Here is a 17,913-nt window from a genome sequence, read left to right on the forward strand (position 1 = left end):
ATGGAGCAAGAGAATAATACAGTGACTGAATTCATTCTTCTGGGTCTAACTCACTCTCAAGAGATACAACTTTTGGTTTTTGTACTGATACTCTCATTCTACATGGTCATCCTTCCTGGGAATCTTCTTATTATCGTCACCATCAGATCAGATCCTACTCTCACAGCACCCCTATATTTCTTTCTGGGCAACCTGGCTTTCTTAGATGCTTCTTATTCTTTCATTGTAGCTCCCAAGATGTTGATAGATTTCTTGTATGAGAAAAAGACCATCTCTTATCAAGGATGCATTACTCAGCTCTTCTTCTTACATTTCCTTGGAATAGGTGAGATGTTCCTCCTTGTGGTGATGGCTGTTGACCGCTATATAGCAATCTGCCAGCCCTTACACTATGCAACCTTCATGAACCGCCAGATATGTTACATGCTATTGCTAGCCCTGTGGGTTGGGGGTTTTGCCCACTCTATTGTGCAGGTGGCTCTCATTGTCCGTCTGCCTTTCTGTGGCCCAAATCAGCTGGACAACTTCTTCTGTGATGTCCCACAGATCATCAAGCTGGCCTGCACTGACACCTTTGTGGTCGAGCTCCTGATGGTGTCCAACAGTGGACTGCTCACCCTGCTATGTTTCTTAGGTTTGCTGACATCCTATGCTGTCATCCTCTTTCGAGTTAGGGGCTCTTCTTCTGAGGGGAAGAGCAAGGCTTTGTCCACTTGTACCACCCATGTTATCATCGTGTTTCTAATGTTTGGCCCTGCCATCTTTATTTACACCCGTCCTTTCAGGACCTTCCCAGCAGACAAAGTGGTTGCTCTCTTTCACACTGTTATCTTTCCTTTGTTAAATCCTGTGATTTATACCCTGAGAAATCAGGAAGTTAAGGCCTCTATGAGAAAGTTAGTCAACAGGCATATCATTTGTGAAGCAAAATGAAGAATAGATGTCACTCTGAGATTTAACTGAGATTCATTCCCTATAACTCTGTCCTCTAGTGAGAAAAATCTAATTATTCAGAAGAAGGATACAGGGTTGTAAAAATTTGAGCATATTGGAGAATGTCACATTCATGCCTTGACCTGCTAGAATACAGAATAAAGTTAGTGGATACAAATAATCAGGGAGGGGAAGGAGAGAGAAAATTGGTCAGTTTGCTTGATAAGCATGACGTGCTCAAATCTATGTTGTGGGGGGGGGGATTCTAGCAATTCATTTTTTTTAAATAATAGCTTTTTATTTTCAAAATATATACAAAGATAGTTTTCAGCATTCACCTTTGCAAATTTTTTCTCCCTCCATTTCCTCCACTCCTCACCCAGACAGCAAGTAATCCAATAGATGTTAAATATGTGCAATTCTTCTACACATATTTCCACAATTCTCATGCACAAGAAAAATCAGATCAAAAAGGGAAAAAACTGAGAAGAAAACAAAAAGCAAGCAAACAACAACAAAAAGGTGAACATATTATGTTGTGATCCATATTCAGTTCCCATAGTCCTCTTTCTGAATGCAGATGACTCTCTCCATCCCAAGACCATTGGAATTGGCCTGAATTACCTCATTGTTGAAAAGATCTATGTCCATCAGAATTATCATGTAATCTTCTTGTTTCTATGTAAAATGCTCTCTTGGTTTTACTCTCACTTAGCATCAGTTTGTATAAGTCTTTCCAGGTCATTCTGAAATCATCCTGCTGATCATTTCTTATGGAATAATAATATTTCATATCATTCATATACCATTACTTATTCAACCATTCTTCAACTGATGGTCATCCACTCAGTTTCCAGTTTCTTGTCACTATAAAAAGGGCTGCCACAAACGTTTTTGCACATGTGGGTCCTTTTCCCTTTTTTATGATCTCTTTGGGATATAGACTCAGTAGAGACACTGCTGGATCAAAGGGTATGCACAGTTTGAAAGTCCTTTGGGTATAGTTCCAGATTGCTCTCCAGAACAGTTGGATTCACACTCTACCAATGTTGTATTAGTGTCCCAATTTTCCCATATCCCCTCCAACATTGATCATTATCCTTTCCTGTCATCTTAGCCAATCTGACAGATGTGTAGTGGCACCTCAGAGTTGTCCTAATTTGCATTTTTCTGGCCAAGAATGATTTAGAGCATTTTTTGATATGACCAGAAATGGTTTCAATTTCTTCATCTGAAAATTGTCTGTTCATATCCTTTGACCATTTATCAATTGGAGAATGGCTTGTATGTTTATCAATTTGTGTCAATTCTCTGCATATGTTAAAAATGAGGCTTTTATTAAAACCTTTTGAAGTAAAATTTCCACTTCTCTCCCCAGTTTTCTGCTTCCCTTCTGCACTGTTAAATTTTTTTTAACTTAATATAAACAAAATTATCCATTTTGCAGTCTCTAATGTAGTGTAGTTTTTCTATGGCCGCAAATTTGTTTCTTTCTCATAGATCTCAGAGAGGTAGACTATCCTTTGTTCTTCAAACTTGCTTATAATATTGCTCTTTAGGTCTAAATCATGAACCCATTTTTTAACCTTATCTTGATATAGGGTATTAGGGTTGGTCAGTGGACTCTGACAGTTCCTTTTTTTTTTTCTGAGGCAATTGGGGTTAAGTGACTTGACTAGGGTCACACAGTGAGGAAGTTTTAAGTGTCTGAGGTCAGGTTTGAACTCAGGTCTTCCTGACTTCAGAGCTGGTGCTCTATCTACTGCGCCACCTAGCTATCCCTGACTGGCAATTCTTTCTTTCTTTTTTTTTCTTTATTATAGATTTTTATTTACAAGATATATGCATGGATAATTTTTCAGCATTGATACTTGCAAAACCTTCTGTTCCAACTTTTCCTCTCCTTCTCCCCCCTCCCCCCACAGATGGCAGGTAGACCAATACATGTTAAATATGTTAAAATATATGTTAAATACAAAATATGTATGCATATCCATATAGTTATTTTGCTGCACAAGAAAAATCGGACTTCAGAAATAAGGTAAAAATAACCTAAGATGGAAATCAAAAATGCAAGTGGACAAAAACAGAAGGAGTAGAAATGCTATGGAGTGGTTTGCACTCATTTCCCAGAGTTCTTTCACTGGGTGTAGCTGGTTCTCTTCATTATTGAACAAATGTTGCTGATTTGGTTCAACTCATTGTTGAAGAGAGCCACGTCCATCAGAAATGATCATCATATAGTATTGTTGTTGAAGTATATAATGATTTCCTGGTTCTGCTCAGTTCACTTAGCATCAGTTCATGTAAATCTCTCCAGGCCTCTGATTGGCAATTCTTAAGACTTTAAATTCTAGCTAAGAGTTTTACCTCACCCTTCAAATTAGAAGGTAGCCAGATATAATAGTAGACCTGAGAGCATGACACCTGGTGATCAAATGTCATTTCTGATGCTTATTATCTATGTGATCATGAACAAGTTATTTACTTTCTGTGAACATTAGCTCCCCCATCTGTTATATAAAAAATATATATGTATATATATATATGTATATCAATTTTAAAACTTTAGAAGTACTCAATGTCACTTGTCCTCCTTAATTTCCTCCTCATCATTATTGTCCTTTTGCTATCAGTGTTAGATAGTGCCAGTTAGCTGATAACATGAAGCTAAGTTCTTCTTGTAGCTGCAAATTTGGTTAAACTAGACATTATGAAATAACAAATATATGTTAAATCTGATAGATAATCAAGAGATGAATTATATATGAAATATATAAGTAAATTAAATTCATTGTGGTTAGAGGTCAATTTCTTATTTTAGAAAGAGTGATATCTCTGGAATCAGACCATTCGGATTCAAATTCCAGGAATACTACAACAGAGAATCACTAGGGACATGACTTCACACTGCTTGAATATATAGGGAGTTTCTAACTACCATACTTTTGGAAAGATGGTACAACATTGGACCTTATCATCTACACTATCATAAACATGACCTTACATTCTTTCCTATTGCTATGCCCACTGAGCTCAGGGGTATTGCCATTTTCCCTGCTGTTGTAACTCAAGGACCACAAGGCCTTTACATCTGCCCTGAAGATAAAACCTCTTGTATGAATAACCTTTACTAATTAGAATGTAAGCTCCTTGAGAACAAGGTTTTTGTCCTTGTTTTTTTCTTGGTATCTTTAGTGCCTGGGTTATAGTAAGTGCTTAATAAATGTTTTTCTATTCATTCATTTAGGATAAAGATCCTATGTATATACATACCTATATATATTCATCACCTTCCCCCCCCCCCCCAAACTGCCTGCCCATATAGAGAAATTAGTAAAACTCTGTTTGAGATTCTGGGTGTCCACCTTATATTTAGTTCAACTTGATGTAGAGCACAAAGCCTTAGATATGAAGTGAGGATCCTAGCAAATTACTTAACCTCTCCAAGCCTCGCTTTTCTTTTTTTACCTGTAAAATGAAGACAATAATAGCACCTGTTTCACAAAGTTATTGTGAAAATCAAAAGGAAAAAATATAAAAAGCAGGTTTCTTTATATATATATTTTATATATATATATAAATTTTAGGTAGTTTGGTAACTCTAAATTTAAAAAAGATATAAAAATATTTAATTCTTAAAGAAGTTTTTTCATCCTATTTTTAAAATTCATATTTCTGAGCAGTTTTAACAGGCTTACAAATCTTATACTAGCTGAATTGTTAAGAGTTTATGATGAGCTGTTACCCTATTTATAGACTACATTACTAGAGCTAAGGTACCTTAGAAATCAACTAATCTAATCACCTCATCTCATAGAAAAAAAATTTAAAAGGCTTATAGAGAGTTGAAAAACTTATTCAGAGTCTCTGTTTTCCTTAGTGTCAGAAGTGTTATTCCTCACTCCACCATCAGCTTTTTCCAGTCCTGTACACAGGCTCCATAGTCATTTTTAAAACAATAAAGGTTTATTTTAAATAATATTTTATTTTTCCAAATATAAGCAAAGATGTTTTTTGAGATCATCTTTGCAAAACCTTGTGTTCTGGTTTTTCTCTCTCTTTTCCTGTCTCTCCCATCCTCAAGACAACAAGCAATCTAATGTAGGTTAAACTTGTGCAACTCTTCCAAACATATTTCCATATTTGTCATACTTTACAAGAAAAATCAGATCAAAAGGGGAAAAATACACAAGCAAACAAACAACAACAATAATAACAAAAAGACAAAAATATTATGCTTCAATCCACATTCAGTCTCCATAGTTCTCTTTCTGGAGCCGGATGACATTTTCCATCACAAGTTTACAATAAAGATTTATCAAGGTTTACATATGAGGAAGGTACTGAGGATACAAAAAATGAAAAACAACAACAACAGCATAGCACCTGCCTTTTATATAGAAGTTTTAAATAACATAATGTAGTTAAAAAGAATGGGGGAGAGAGACCAACAGACAAAATATTTTAAGAACATGAGAAGAGAGAGTTCACTTTCAATTAGGGAATCCCTAATGGACTGAAGTGACTTGAATTAATTTAGTTACTTGATCCCATTATTTTCTTGACTTTAAGACCACAATTACATAATTAGTCATAAATATGTCACTTCTGGCCCAAGGTTGCCTGATAAGTTTAAGGATGCCTTCTTCCTGCTTCATAATAGCTGTAAATTTATTTTTAACACAGATCATTATTAGGATATTAGGATCATTCCATTAGATCATTCTCTACTATTCACAAAATCTCAATAATCTCAACATTCTTTCTCAGAGACATGCTTGTATTTCCTGATTTTAACTACCCAGTATACTAAATCTGCTCATATTTAAAACAGAAATTAAATAATTAAAGAACAGTGAGATTTAATAGAATTGAGCTTTCTCCTTGTGAGACCTTGAAGCTGATAGGACCTGAGATGGTGGGGAATGGGAGATGAATTGAAAAATTTGTTTTAATTCAGAAATTTTTATTTCATATATAACTTTAATTCCAGATAACAATGCACCAAAGGTATCAGAGACTGATAGGGAGCATTTATATTTTCAAAGCTTTTTAAAGAAGATGAGCCAAATATAGATCAAGACAACTGGAGATTACCCTGGATGAAATGGAAGACCTTGGCCTTTTTAACCTAAGGCCTTCAACAGATTTCCATTTGATTCCTTTCCCTCCCTCTTTCCATCCCTCCCTTCCTTCCTCTGTCCTTCTCTCTTTCCCTTCTTCTACTCACATAATTTATCATATCCTTACCTACAGATGCTTTTAAAAGCATTTTTTTCTCTTTTGCACCTCTGAATCCTCCCAAGATATCTTGGGGTTTACTGGTAGATTTCTTTCTTCAGGACCAGGCCTTAAACCAATTTTGGTGCTAATTGGCCATCTATAAATCCTAGGCCAACCCCCATTGGTAATTGTTGGTCCTGATTGACTCAGATTAAATGTAAATAGCAATCATTTCTGCTTTCGTCAGAAAGCCTGAGGGTTTTCCCTTCATTTATTCGTTTAATAATTTATCTAGATCTTTTTTGGACTAGATGAAAGAGGAGATTCTTTGCCTCAATTGTTGCCTAGCCTTAATTACTGAATGAGGGTTGCCTCAGTCAAACTGAGATCTGTAGAAAACCTTAATTTAGAAGGACCAAGGTCTCCCATTTCATCCAGGGCATCTCCAGTCATCTTAATCTATACCTGGCCACTGGACCTAGATGGCTCTGGAGGGGAAAGTGAGGCAGGTGACCTTGCCAGTTCTCTCTCACTTCAATCCAATTCACTTGTATATCATGGCATCACCTCCCTGATTCTCTCCCTTCGAGAATGAAGGACAAACAATAGCAATAATGGTTTTGGAATAATTTTTATATGGTTGCTATAGTTTGCAAATCTTTTTTTTAAATGCTGTCTTGTAGTTTTATTTATATTGTTAAACATTTCTCAGTTACATATTAATCTGCATTCAGAAGTTTTGTGGGATGTGTGCTCTGAAAGATCATGTGACTTCTAAAAGGTATCATCATTTTAGGTCTAGATCAAAACTAAATTTTACTGTTTTTCTTGAGACTGCTCAGCTACTTAGTTCATTTATTAAACTAGTATCTTGTAACATTGGTAAAGAACCCGTGGCATCTGAGATGCTATTATAGAACACCCAGAGAAAGCACAAAAGAGAGTGATGAAAATAGGACTTGTAAAGATAGAAAGTGGAGAATAGCAAGAAGTCTATTACCAAAATTTAAGTGACTTTTATTTTTCATGAATACTGTTTTATATTCTAATTTTCATTCCTTTTGTTCTTTGTTTTCTCATTTTTAAAAAATTGTTTTATTTTTCTGGTTATACATGTAAATTAACTTTTTAAATACAAGTTTCTTTATGAATCATGTTGGGAGAGAAAAATCAAAACAAAATGGGAAAAACCATGAGAAGAAAAAAAAAAAAGTGAACATAGAATGTGTTGATTTACATTCAATTCCATACTTCTCTTTCTGGATAGTTTGCAGATCTTTTGAGAAATATTATGACTACTCATCTGTTAGAAAATGATTCTTAGTTTCACATATTTATATTTTTTCCTACATGTTTTGGACGCTTTCTTAGAAAAAATTTTGATTAAAAGATTTTTCCCAATTTACAATTTCTCTTTTTATTTTGGTTTCATTAATTTTGCATATATAAAACCTTTTCTCAATTTAATTACCTATTTTCACTGTTGAAGAATTTTCTTTGCTATATAAAGTTATAAAAGCACATCATTAATTGTCTTTATTTTTTGCAGACTTTTTATGGTCCAGAGTAAAATCAGATGATCACCTATGTCATCCTAAGTATTAAACCTTTTTTAATGTAGCCTCTTGTTGAATTACCTTTTTTTCAGGTTCTATACCATGTTTTTGGTTCATAATGAACATTCCATTCACTAAAACCCCAGATTTTATATGTGTTATTTAGCCAACAGTTTTTCACCTAATATTTATGAATTTCATTTTTTGAACTCAAGTGTAAAATTTTACATTTGAGTATTTTAAAATTCATATTTGATAATGTCTCAAGGTCCTAGATTCTCAATAACTTTAAATCTTGACTATCTTCAAGTACTTTAGTTAAGACTTCCACAGCATTGTCACTTACAAATCAGATAAGCAAGCCACCTACATTTTTATTTATGCTATGAATAAAAATATTGAATAACATATGGTCAAGAATAGCTCTCTAGCTAGGGAACTGCCTCCCAAATAGACATTGAATCATTTCACTGTTGTTTGGATGCAGCCATTCAAACAGTTCCATATTCCCATATAAATTCTATGTTATATTCGATATCTTTGAATTCTTTTGCAGAAGAATAACAATGGTGATTGCATGTTTTGAAAAATATCTAAGTAAATTGTCCTTCAAGCATTTTCTTGACTGAATTATCTGGTGAGGTGAAAAAGTAACTGATCTTATTCTGTGAAAAATTCTTCTTTCTGATTGCATTGGCTTTTTGTGATAATCATTTCTTTTTCTCAATTTTCAATAACTTCAATACATTTTAGAATTTTGCTAAGAAATAAATACAGTTCATTCAGCTGATTCCACTGTTTGTTTTTTGAAAATCAGGATATTTGTCTTTCTTGAATCTTATGCTAAATTAATTCTTAACCATATTTCAAAAATCCTGACAGTGACTTAGTACTCACACTTGCCAGTTCTTTCAGTAGAATTTAGTAAATAGATGATTGAGCTTAATATAAGGAATAATTCTGAATTCTCTCTGATGTTTACTAGCTATATTACCTTAGGAAAGTCATTTAGTGTTTGTGATACTCAGTATCCTTATCTATAAAACAGGAATAATACCTGTAGTATTTTTGAAGCAGTATGGTAGAGTGGATTAAAAGTTGACATTTCAGTTGGCTGCGTGCAAGTTGTTTCTGAGATGCTTATTTTGTGATTTGGGCAAGTCATTTTGTTTCTTAGTACCCCAAATTAACTTTCCAAGTTCATATCTTGGAGAGCAGGTGCTAATTTTCATTGCCATAAAATCAAAAGTTTGATGTTTCCACTCTTCCCTCAAAAAATATCTATAGTACATTTTTTCAAATGCTTCACAATGATATGCTATGACTCAAATGAGATAATGTATGTCAAGGGCTTTGGAAACTCTTTTTTAAATTAAATTAAATTCTTTTTGCTGAGGCAATTGGGGTTAAGTGACTTGGACAGGGTTACACATCTAGGCAGTATTAAGGGCCTGAGGCCACATTTGAACTCAAGTCCTCCTGACTTCAGGGCTGGTGCTCTATTCATTGCACCACCTAGTTGCCCCTGGGCTTTGGAAATTTTAAAAAATGACCTTTTGGTGTAACTTTCCATATTTTACTAGGATAATCTCAGAAAATAGATGCATTGAATCATAGGAACTGCATTCAAAGCTTTTCTGGATTTCTAATTTAACATGACCTCTCTGAGTCATGTGTGTCTGGGGATAACTAGAACTATCTTTCAAAATTCCATGAAAGAATGAAGCATCATAGCAATCGTTTTGGGAAGAATGTTCTTACTTGTGAAGAAAAGCAAAGCATTAAGTAAAAATTTCATTTCTGATCACCTTGATTCTTGCAACCCTTAAATCTATGATGCAGTGGTCTTTGATTATGATTTGTATTCTGAATGTCAAAACACACAACTTTAGATGCCTTTCACCATTGCTTCCTGGATATGGATTCCATCATCATTTCAAAGTACAATTGCTGGTCTTCATTCTGCACATTTAGTGATAAAATTATAATATTATATATTTTATCTTATTATTAATGTTGAAAATATTGTTCTTCCTTTATTTAGTATTAGATTAAGATTAGCTGCCTAATTTTGACATCTGATGGAACTTGGACTTTAAACAGGAAATGTTAATTTTGTAAATAGGACACAGTGTAGTTTTAGTTATTTAATTGGGAAAAAAATCACTTTAAAGCCAAGTCTAGTATCACTGGGAATAATTTGACAATTTCCAAAGACCTTTCATTATAATTTTATAATTATAATATTTGACCACCACAAAAATTGATTAGAAAGATATTATTTTTTAAATTTTATATATGAAGAATTTGAAACAGAGATGAAATGACTTGTTCAAGATCACATAGTGTTCTTATCACATTTTCTGTATGTATATGTGCATCTCTTGTTAGTCTAGTTACTTCTTCCCTGATTTCTTAACAGCATTATGTCATGCTATTATAAACCATTTCTAAAAATATTTCATTTTATTTTAATCTTCAAAGAATTTAGCAACAACTTATTGTTATTTCCAAGTTAAGTAAGTATGCTTGCCATATCATTATTCCAGTGACTGATGAAATATTAAATGTAAAAAAAAAAAAAAAGGCTGACCTAGTGGGATATCATGAGGAATTTCAATAAGGATATATTCCTTACAAAGATCTGAGCTAGGTCTTTGTCTTATAGAGTTCAAACAGCCATTCTAATAATTCCCATTGCAAGTATTCTTCAGGGTTGAGTTATCCCCAGACACAAAAAATATATTTTTTATCACGTCACAAGTAATGTGGATTCAGGAATCTAAAGGGAGTCACAGAAGGAAAACAAGTATTTGAAAGCAAATTCGTGAGTGATCAGCATGGGAGCATTGTCATGTCTTCAGAGCAGGACTGATAATTTCTATATGAAGAGACCAGAAGACCCAAAGAGGTGTGAAATATCTGTTTATTCATAAGAAAATATAACTTTGGGGTATAAATAGTAAATAACCAAAATGGTTGGATTAGAAAGGACGGTATGATGGGATATTTGTTGATTTAGGGTACATTAGAATGAAGTTCAGAGTTATTACAGGTCAAGTCTTATGGATGAATGTCAGAGATTTACATATGAGGTATAATTTTAGGGGTCCCTTCCAAGATATCTCTATTTCTGTCAACTTTCTATTTAACATCTTATCCAGATGCTTAGGATTTCTTTTATAGGGATCAAGACTTTTTATCCTATAATTATAGATGACAACAAATGCAAATGCTTTGGAGAGAGGTAGCATGTGTCAATTAATGTTAAATACACCACTTATGTAATATACTACTCCAGTATCTTTTGATAAGAATCTGGTGAAAGAACTAAAGAATTTTGAAAAGGAAAATGGAGAGGAGGAGGACCAGGGATAGGGAGAGGCAACACACTAAAATATGGGACATTGCATTTTAATAATTAGACATCATTTATTTGAGTCTCTCAATAGCCATGTGTAAAAAGTAGTACATGTGTTTTACAGATTCCCATTATATATATATATATATATATATATATATATATATATATAAAACTCTGAGATTCAGAAAGATTAAGAATGGGATATCTTGAGAAGAAAGTATAGTATAGAAGAGTATTTTTTAAACTTTTTGACATTCTCTAGACTATTTCACTGAGGAAAATGTCCTTTGATTTATCTACCATACATGGTAAAGACTGAGAAACTAAAATAGGGGGGGAAAACTCAATATAAAGTGAGATGAGAAGAAAGATAAGACTTATTGAAATACCAATGGAGAAAAGAGTGATTTTTTAAAAATCAAAGAGAAAAACCAAAGAAAGCTAGGGAATGAAAAATGAAATGAAAAGGAAGAGAAATATGTACAGATAATATAAAGAGAAAGTAATTGGGCAGAAAGATGAAGTGATTGTGGTTATAGAAAAAAAGTGTATCTTATATAAAGCTTGAATGCTTACAAAGCAATTTCCTCACAAGAACTTTGTATATTGTCTTTTTTACAATGAGAAATATTTTTACAAATGAGAAAACTGAGACTCTGGAAATTAGATTTACCCATGGTGACATAGCCATTTAGCTTCTGAGATCAGACTTGAACCCAAGTCTTTTTACTACAACTACAGGGCTTGTTCAACAACATCATCATAGAACAAAATGAAACAAAGAAAAAAAAAACAGTGATAGCCAAATTGGTATCAGTAGTAGTGGCAGCAGATTTATAGGTTTTTTTCTCTATGAACATGATCATTTTTCTGCCTTGATTTAGCCACAGCAGAAGAATAGTTTTTGTATGGGAAGCAGACCTGGAATAGTGGACTTGGAGTTTGTTCAGCTACTCTTGGGACTAAATTACAAGGACTAGTTCTATTTGATCTTCAGGGGCTTACACATCTGTCCCTGCATATAATCCATCTATCTCCATAAAAATGTTAAGAGTGATGGGGGAAAGGAGACAAGAATTAAGTCAAAGGAACATTAGAGTGAAAGGAATGTAACTGAGGGCACAAAATAAGGACAGAGGAGAGAGGACATTCAGATTCCAAGGGTTTACATTGGGTCTCTGTCCTCCTCAGAGATGTCCTATTCTACATCACTTTCCTTGTTTGTGAAGTGGACAAGTGGACCAAATAATGAAGCCTCTTCTTGGAATTAGCTTCTCCAACTTTGTCAGGACAGATACAGAATAAAAATCTGTGCATCTTTGTGACCATGATTGTGGTTGCAATTCCTCTCTTATAACTTCAAAATAGCACTGCTGGCAGCTGGTAACAAACATCAGCTCCCTGTGAACCATCTACCTAGTAAAAGAAGGTGTTAGAAATAAGTAAAAGAGATAATGAGCAAAGAGGAGACATAGTGTACCAAAAATACTGCCCTATCTGTAGCCAGGAGACCTATTTTGATTTCTGATTTAGTTTCTTTAAAAATTCAATCTAATAGAAATAAAATAATATCAGCCTTAGAGTTCTAAGATGTTGTTTGTTATTTAACTCCATCCAGTGCTATAGTATAGTATAAAAAAGTAAGATTTCAAAAGTGAAAAAAACTTGCATTCTGAGTCCATAATGTGGAATATTTGCTAAGTACATTATGTCTTTAGGAAGGAAAAGCACAATATGATGTTTTATGTCCCCAATAAGAAGGAATTAAGAATTTCAATTAATATGAAAGATATGTTGAATTCTTGCCCAATTTTGCTTCATCTTCAGTTTTCTTTACCCAGAATTCCTGTTCAGAGTCTTAATTTATAATTTAAAACTGTCAGTATTATTATTATTTATAGTTAGTATTATTTCTTGGCAGACTCACTTTCCCTACATCATGAAAGTACATATTCAAACACATAAATATCACAATGATAGAAAATAAGATATAGTAAATTAGATTTCTAAATTTCAGTTCCAAATCTCCTTATTGATATCAACCAATAAGTAATGCTTTTCAAGAAGATACAAATGGGAAAAAAGTACACATTTGGGTAGTTCTGTTAAGAAACTTATATTGAGCTTAAATTGGTCTCCTTCTAAACTCATTGTTTCTAACTTTGATCTTTAGGAAATAAAGGTTAGAGAAATGTACCAAAGGGTTGGGCACCAAAGTGGTAAAAGAGGCTCGCTGAATAGTTTTAGTATTAGATAAGGAGTCTGAAATAACTAATGACTTCCTATTCCTCAATATTCCCCAGGTTAAGGAGATGGAGCAGAACAGCACAGTGACTGAATTCATCCTTTTGGGTCTAACAAAATCTCCAGAAATTCAACTCTTAGTCTTTGTATTAATCTTCTCTTTCTATCTGATTGTTCTTCCTGGTAACCTTCTCATTATCGCCACCATCAGATCAGATCCTACTCTCACAGCACCACTATATTTCTTCCTGGGCAACCTGGCTTTCTTGGATGCTTCTTATGCTTTCATTGTAGCTCCCAAGATGCTGGTAGATTTCTTGTACGAGAAAAAGACCATTTCTTATCAAGGATGCATTACCCAGCTCTTCTTCTTACACTTTCTTGGAGCAGGTGAGATGTTCCTCCTCGTGGTGATGGCTGTTGACCGCTATATAGCAATCTGCCAGCCCTTACGTTATGCAACCTTCATGAACCGCCAGGTATGCTATATGTTGTTGCTAGCCCTGTGGGTTGGGGGTTTTGCCCACTCCATTGTGCAGGTGGCTCTCATTGTCCGTCTGCCTTTCTGTGGCTCAAACCAGCTGGACAACTTCTTCTGTGATGTCCCACAGATTATCAAGCTGGCCTGCACTGACACCTTTGTGGTGGAGCTCCTGATGGTGTCCAACAGTGGACTGCTCACCCTGCTATGTTTCTTAGGTTTGCTGACATCTTATGCTGTTATCCTCTTTCGAGTTAGGGGCTCTTCTTCTGAGGGGAAAAGCAAGGCTTTGTCCACTTGTACCACCCATGTTATCATCGTGTTTCTAATGTTTGGCCCTGCCATCTTTATTTACACCCGTCCTTTCAGGACCTTCCCAGCAGACAAAGTGATTGCTCTCTTTCACACTGTTATCTTTCCTTTGCTAAATCCTGTGATTTATACCCTGAGAAATCAGGAAGTTAAGGCCTCTATGAGAAAGTTAGTCAACAGACAGGTCCCTTGTGGAGCTGAATGAAGAATGGACATCACTCAGGATATTTTCAGTTGGGATTTGTTCATTACCATATGACTTCTATTGATTCGATGTAGAAAACTTAATCATACAGTGCAAGGATACAGGATTATAAAAATCAGAGTATTCTACAAGGATGCTATGCTCATTGCATCCACAGAACTAAAGACATGGTTTATTTTGATAAAACAAAAAGTTAGTGGCTATAATGACCTGGGAAAAGTAAAGAGATCAGGAATTGGTCAGTTTGCTAAATGTGACATTTTATTTGTGTTTTTGAGAGGAATAATTTCTTTATAAGATTTTATAATATAAGAAACAATAGTTTGAGTATGATCAATTTATTAGTTAGGTTAACAGTAATCAATAAATTGGGTCAATGACCTTCCTCAATAACCAAAAACTGCAGGGTAGTAGTCACCAATCTTAATATTGTTTGGGGGAATACAGAGTTGGGTAGGTTTTGAAGAAAATCCAATTGGTTACAGGATAGACAGCATTATGAGAGTAAAAAAAAGATTGAATTTTAAAAAATGGGCTAGTATACTCACATTAAGCTAGTGACTACCTTTTCTGACAATTAAGGAATGTTACTTATTTTATAGGATCCATCAGCATCTTGCAGACCTTGTTAGTAAATCTTTTTTGCAGACTCCCTGGTGCCTATAAAAATTTGTTAGGAAGGGAGGTAAGACCCTCCTAAATTGCACAAAAGCAGACAAAGATAACAATATACTTTTTGGGAGGGTGATATAAACAAGTTAACTTGCAACTTTAATTCAGGAGTAAAACTAACTCAATTATAACATTAATACAACACAAAATTATTTGAATTTATAGAATGGACACCAGAAGTAAGGATGAGAAACCCTCAAAAAACCAAACCAAAACAAAACAAACTAGCAAAGGTGACTCCCAAGCCAGGCTCAAGATCACCTAAGTAGAATATATGCTTTAGATGTCATGTACTTGCAGTTGCTATACTGAAAGGTTGCAAGGAAGGAAATCCACTCTCTCTCCACCTTTTCTGGGAGATGCCTACAGGGTTCTCAGTCACTTAGCATATACATAAAAAGTGATGAAGAGTACCAAATATTCTTTGTTACCGTCTGTTGAATTAGAAGCTCTTTGGGCTCAATGACTAAAAGGAGGATTGTTTTATCTAGGCAAGACAATTATCCCTATCAGTGTTGCTTTATTTGTCCATGGAAGTTGGCTAGAGAGTTGGTCCCTATTGGCTATCTCTACACATGATCCAGTTGCAACCTAAGTAATAAAAATAAAATCTCAATAATAAAGAATAAAAGGCCTAAGTCCAGATACCATGCTCATATAATAGAATTAGAAATAGAAAGAGATCTTCAGTCTATAATTAATAGCTATTTAAGATTTTCAAAGCACTTTCCATATTATCTCATTTGATTGTCCCAACAATCTTTGAAATAGATAACATTATTATTTTCATTTAATAGATTTGGAAACTGAGGTACAGAGAGGTTAATTGACTTGCCCAGGATCTTACAACTAATGTGTCTAAAGGAGAATTCAAACCCAAGTCTTCCTGATTGTATGTTCAGTGCTCTATCACTACATTCTGCATTCTAAGTCATCAACTCCCCAGACATGGGTTACTATATGGGATTGCCTAAGGAATAGTGATTAAAATCTGAAATTTTGATATAATCAAACAACATTGCTTTTTTTTTTTTGGCATGTACTGCCAACCTACTGGTCTAAAAGGACTTGCCAATTTTTCTCTTGTTATTAATTGATCAGTTGTTTTAGGAATCATACATACAGTCTAAGTCTCTTCACTTTTTGAAGGCAATTGCAAGTCCAATTGACAAATATGTGGATTAGATCAGGTATGTCTTTGGCATCTTCCTCTATCTGTTGCTGGGTGTCCTGTGTGTTCCACTGGATTCCCAGAACATGCCACTTAGTCTTTCTCTCCAGCCCCTAGTCCATCAAGAGGGACCTATTCTGTGTCTTATTTTAGGGTCCTTCTTTGTGCTTTTTCAAGTGATTAGCAATTATCAATCTAAACTGTAGTTAGGAAATAAAAAAGGTGAACCCAAATTACCATTACTGTCCTTCAATAATGTATAATTTTTTTTCCTCCTTTACCTCTCTCCTATGTTTTATATCCATTTATTTGCCAAATCCTTTCAATTCTATTGACCACAGTTTCCTGTAGAGGGTCATAGTGAATAGAGGGATGGACTTGGAATTAGGAAAATGATTTCAAATCTTGGCTCTGATATTTATTTAGCTGTGTGACTGAGCAAGTTAATCTCTCCTAGCCTCAGTTTCTTCATCTATAAAATAAGGATGATAACAGCACTTACTTTCCCAAACTGTTCTGAAAATCAAATGAGAGTGTATGTATAAAGTGCTTTGCAAAATTTAAAGTATTACATAAATGCTAGTTATTGTTATTGTTGTTCTCATTTTTATTTCATGTCTTGACTCTTTACTCATACTATCCACTACTCAAGTTCAATTTCTCATCCTTAGTCCCCTATACCAATAATTTTCTTACGACCATGCTGCTATTAATGTCTCTTATTTCCAGATCATCCTTCACAGAGCTATCTGGCAGAATATTATTCCCCATATACAAGTCTAACTATGTCATTCTTCCTAAAAAGAACAGTGGGTCCCCATTGGCTATTAGATAAAATGTAATTTCTCTCCCCACCAAAAAAAAAAAGAGAATCTATAAATAAATATAAATAAATAAAATGTTACCATTATGTTTTAATAGCTTTTTATTTTCCCAAATATATGCAAAGATAGTTTTCAAAATTCACCTTTGCAAAATCTTGTGTTCCAAATTTTTCACTTTCCTTTACCCTACCCCCTTCCTTAGATAGGAAGCAATCCAATATAGGTTAAATGTACAATTTTTCTAAACATATTTCCATATTCATCATGCTGCAAAAGAAAACTCAGATCAAAAAGAGGGCAAAATATCATGAAAGAAAGAAGAAACAATCAAACAAACAACAACAACAAAAAAGTGAAGATACCTAGCTTTGAGCCACATTCAGTCTTCATAGTTCTCTCTTTGGATGCAGATGGCTCTTTCCTTCACAAGTGTATTGGAACTGTTTTGAATTATCTCATTGTTGAAAAGAGCCAACTCCATCATAGTTAATCATCACATAATCTTGTTATTGCTGTGTACAGTGTTCCCTGGTTCTGCTCTCTTCACTTAGGATTAGTTCATGTAAATCTTTTCTGAAATTAGGCTGCCAATAATTTCTTACAGAACAATAATATTCCATTATATTCATATATCATAACTGCTTCAGTCATTTCCCAACTGATGGGCATCCAGTTTCCAGTTCCTTGCCACTACAAAAAGTAGTTTTTTGCACATATGGGTCCTTTTCCCTCTTTCATCATCTTCTCATGTAGGGATGTAAACATGTTAACCTTTATAAAACAATTTTTTTCCCATTCCTTTTTGAAGGAATTCCTTTTTATGCTTCTCTTGAATCTTGTATATTGAAAATCAAATTTTCTATTTAGCTCAATCAAAAATGATTGAAAATTCCCTATTTTATTGAATATCCATCTTCTCTTTTGA

The 17,913-nt window shown here is 34.2% G+C and overlaps 2 protein-coding genes across 2 annotated transcripts; both read left to right on the forward strand.

Moving 5' to 3' along the window:
• On the forward strand, nt 1-933 carry LOC100928604 (olfactory receptor 4N5-like). Its single transcript, XM_003759245.1, has one exon. The coding sequence runs from the start codon at nt 1-3 to the stop codon at nt 931-933; it is 933 nt and encodes a 310-aa protein (XP_003759293.1).
• Nucleotides 934-13,391: 12,458 nt separating this feature from the next.
• LOC100914350 (olfactory receptor 4N5-like) lies at nt 13,392-14,321 on the forward strand. The gene has a single exon (XM_012540939.1). It carries the CDS (start codon nt 13,392-13,394, stop codon nt 14,319-14,321), a length of 930 nt encoding a protein of 309 aa, XP_012396393.1.
• Nucleotides 14,322-17,913: the final 3,592 nt, after the last annotated feature.

The sequence above is a fragment of the Sarcophilus harrisii genome, chromosome 2, assembly GCF_902635505.1.
Source record: "Sarcophilus harrisii chromosome 2, mSarHar1.11, whole genome shotgun sequence".
Lineage (NCBI taxonomy): Eukaryota > Metazoa > Chordata > Mammalia > Dasyuromorphia > Dasyuridae > Sarcophilus > Sarcophilus harrisii.

Bases quoted from the DNA above. Each gene is read 5' to 3' on its own strand.
- LOC100928604 (XM_003759245.1), top strand. From the start codon at position 1: ATGGAGCAAGAGAATAATACAGTGACTGAATTCATTCTTCTGGGTCTA.
- LOC100914350 (XM_012540939.1), top strand. From the start codon at position 13,392: ATGGAGCAGAACAGCACAGTGACTGAATTCATCCTTTTGGGTCTAACA.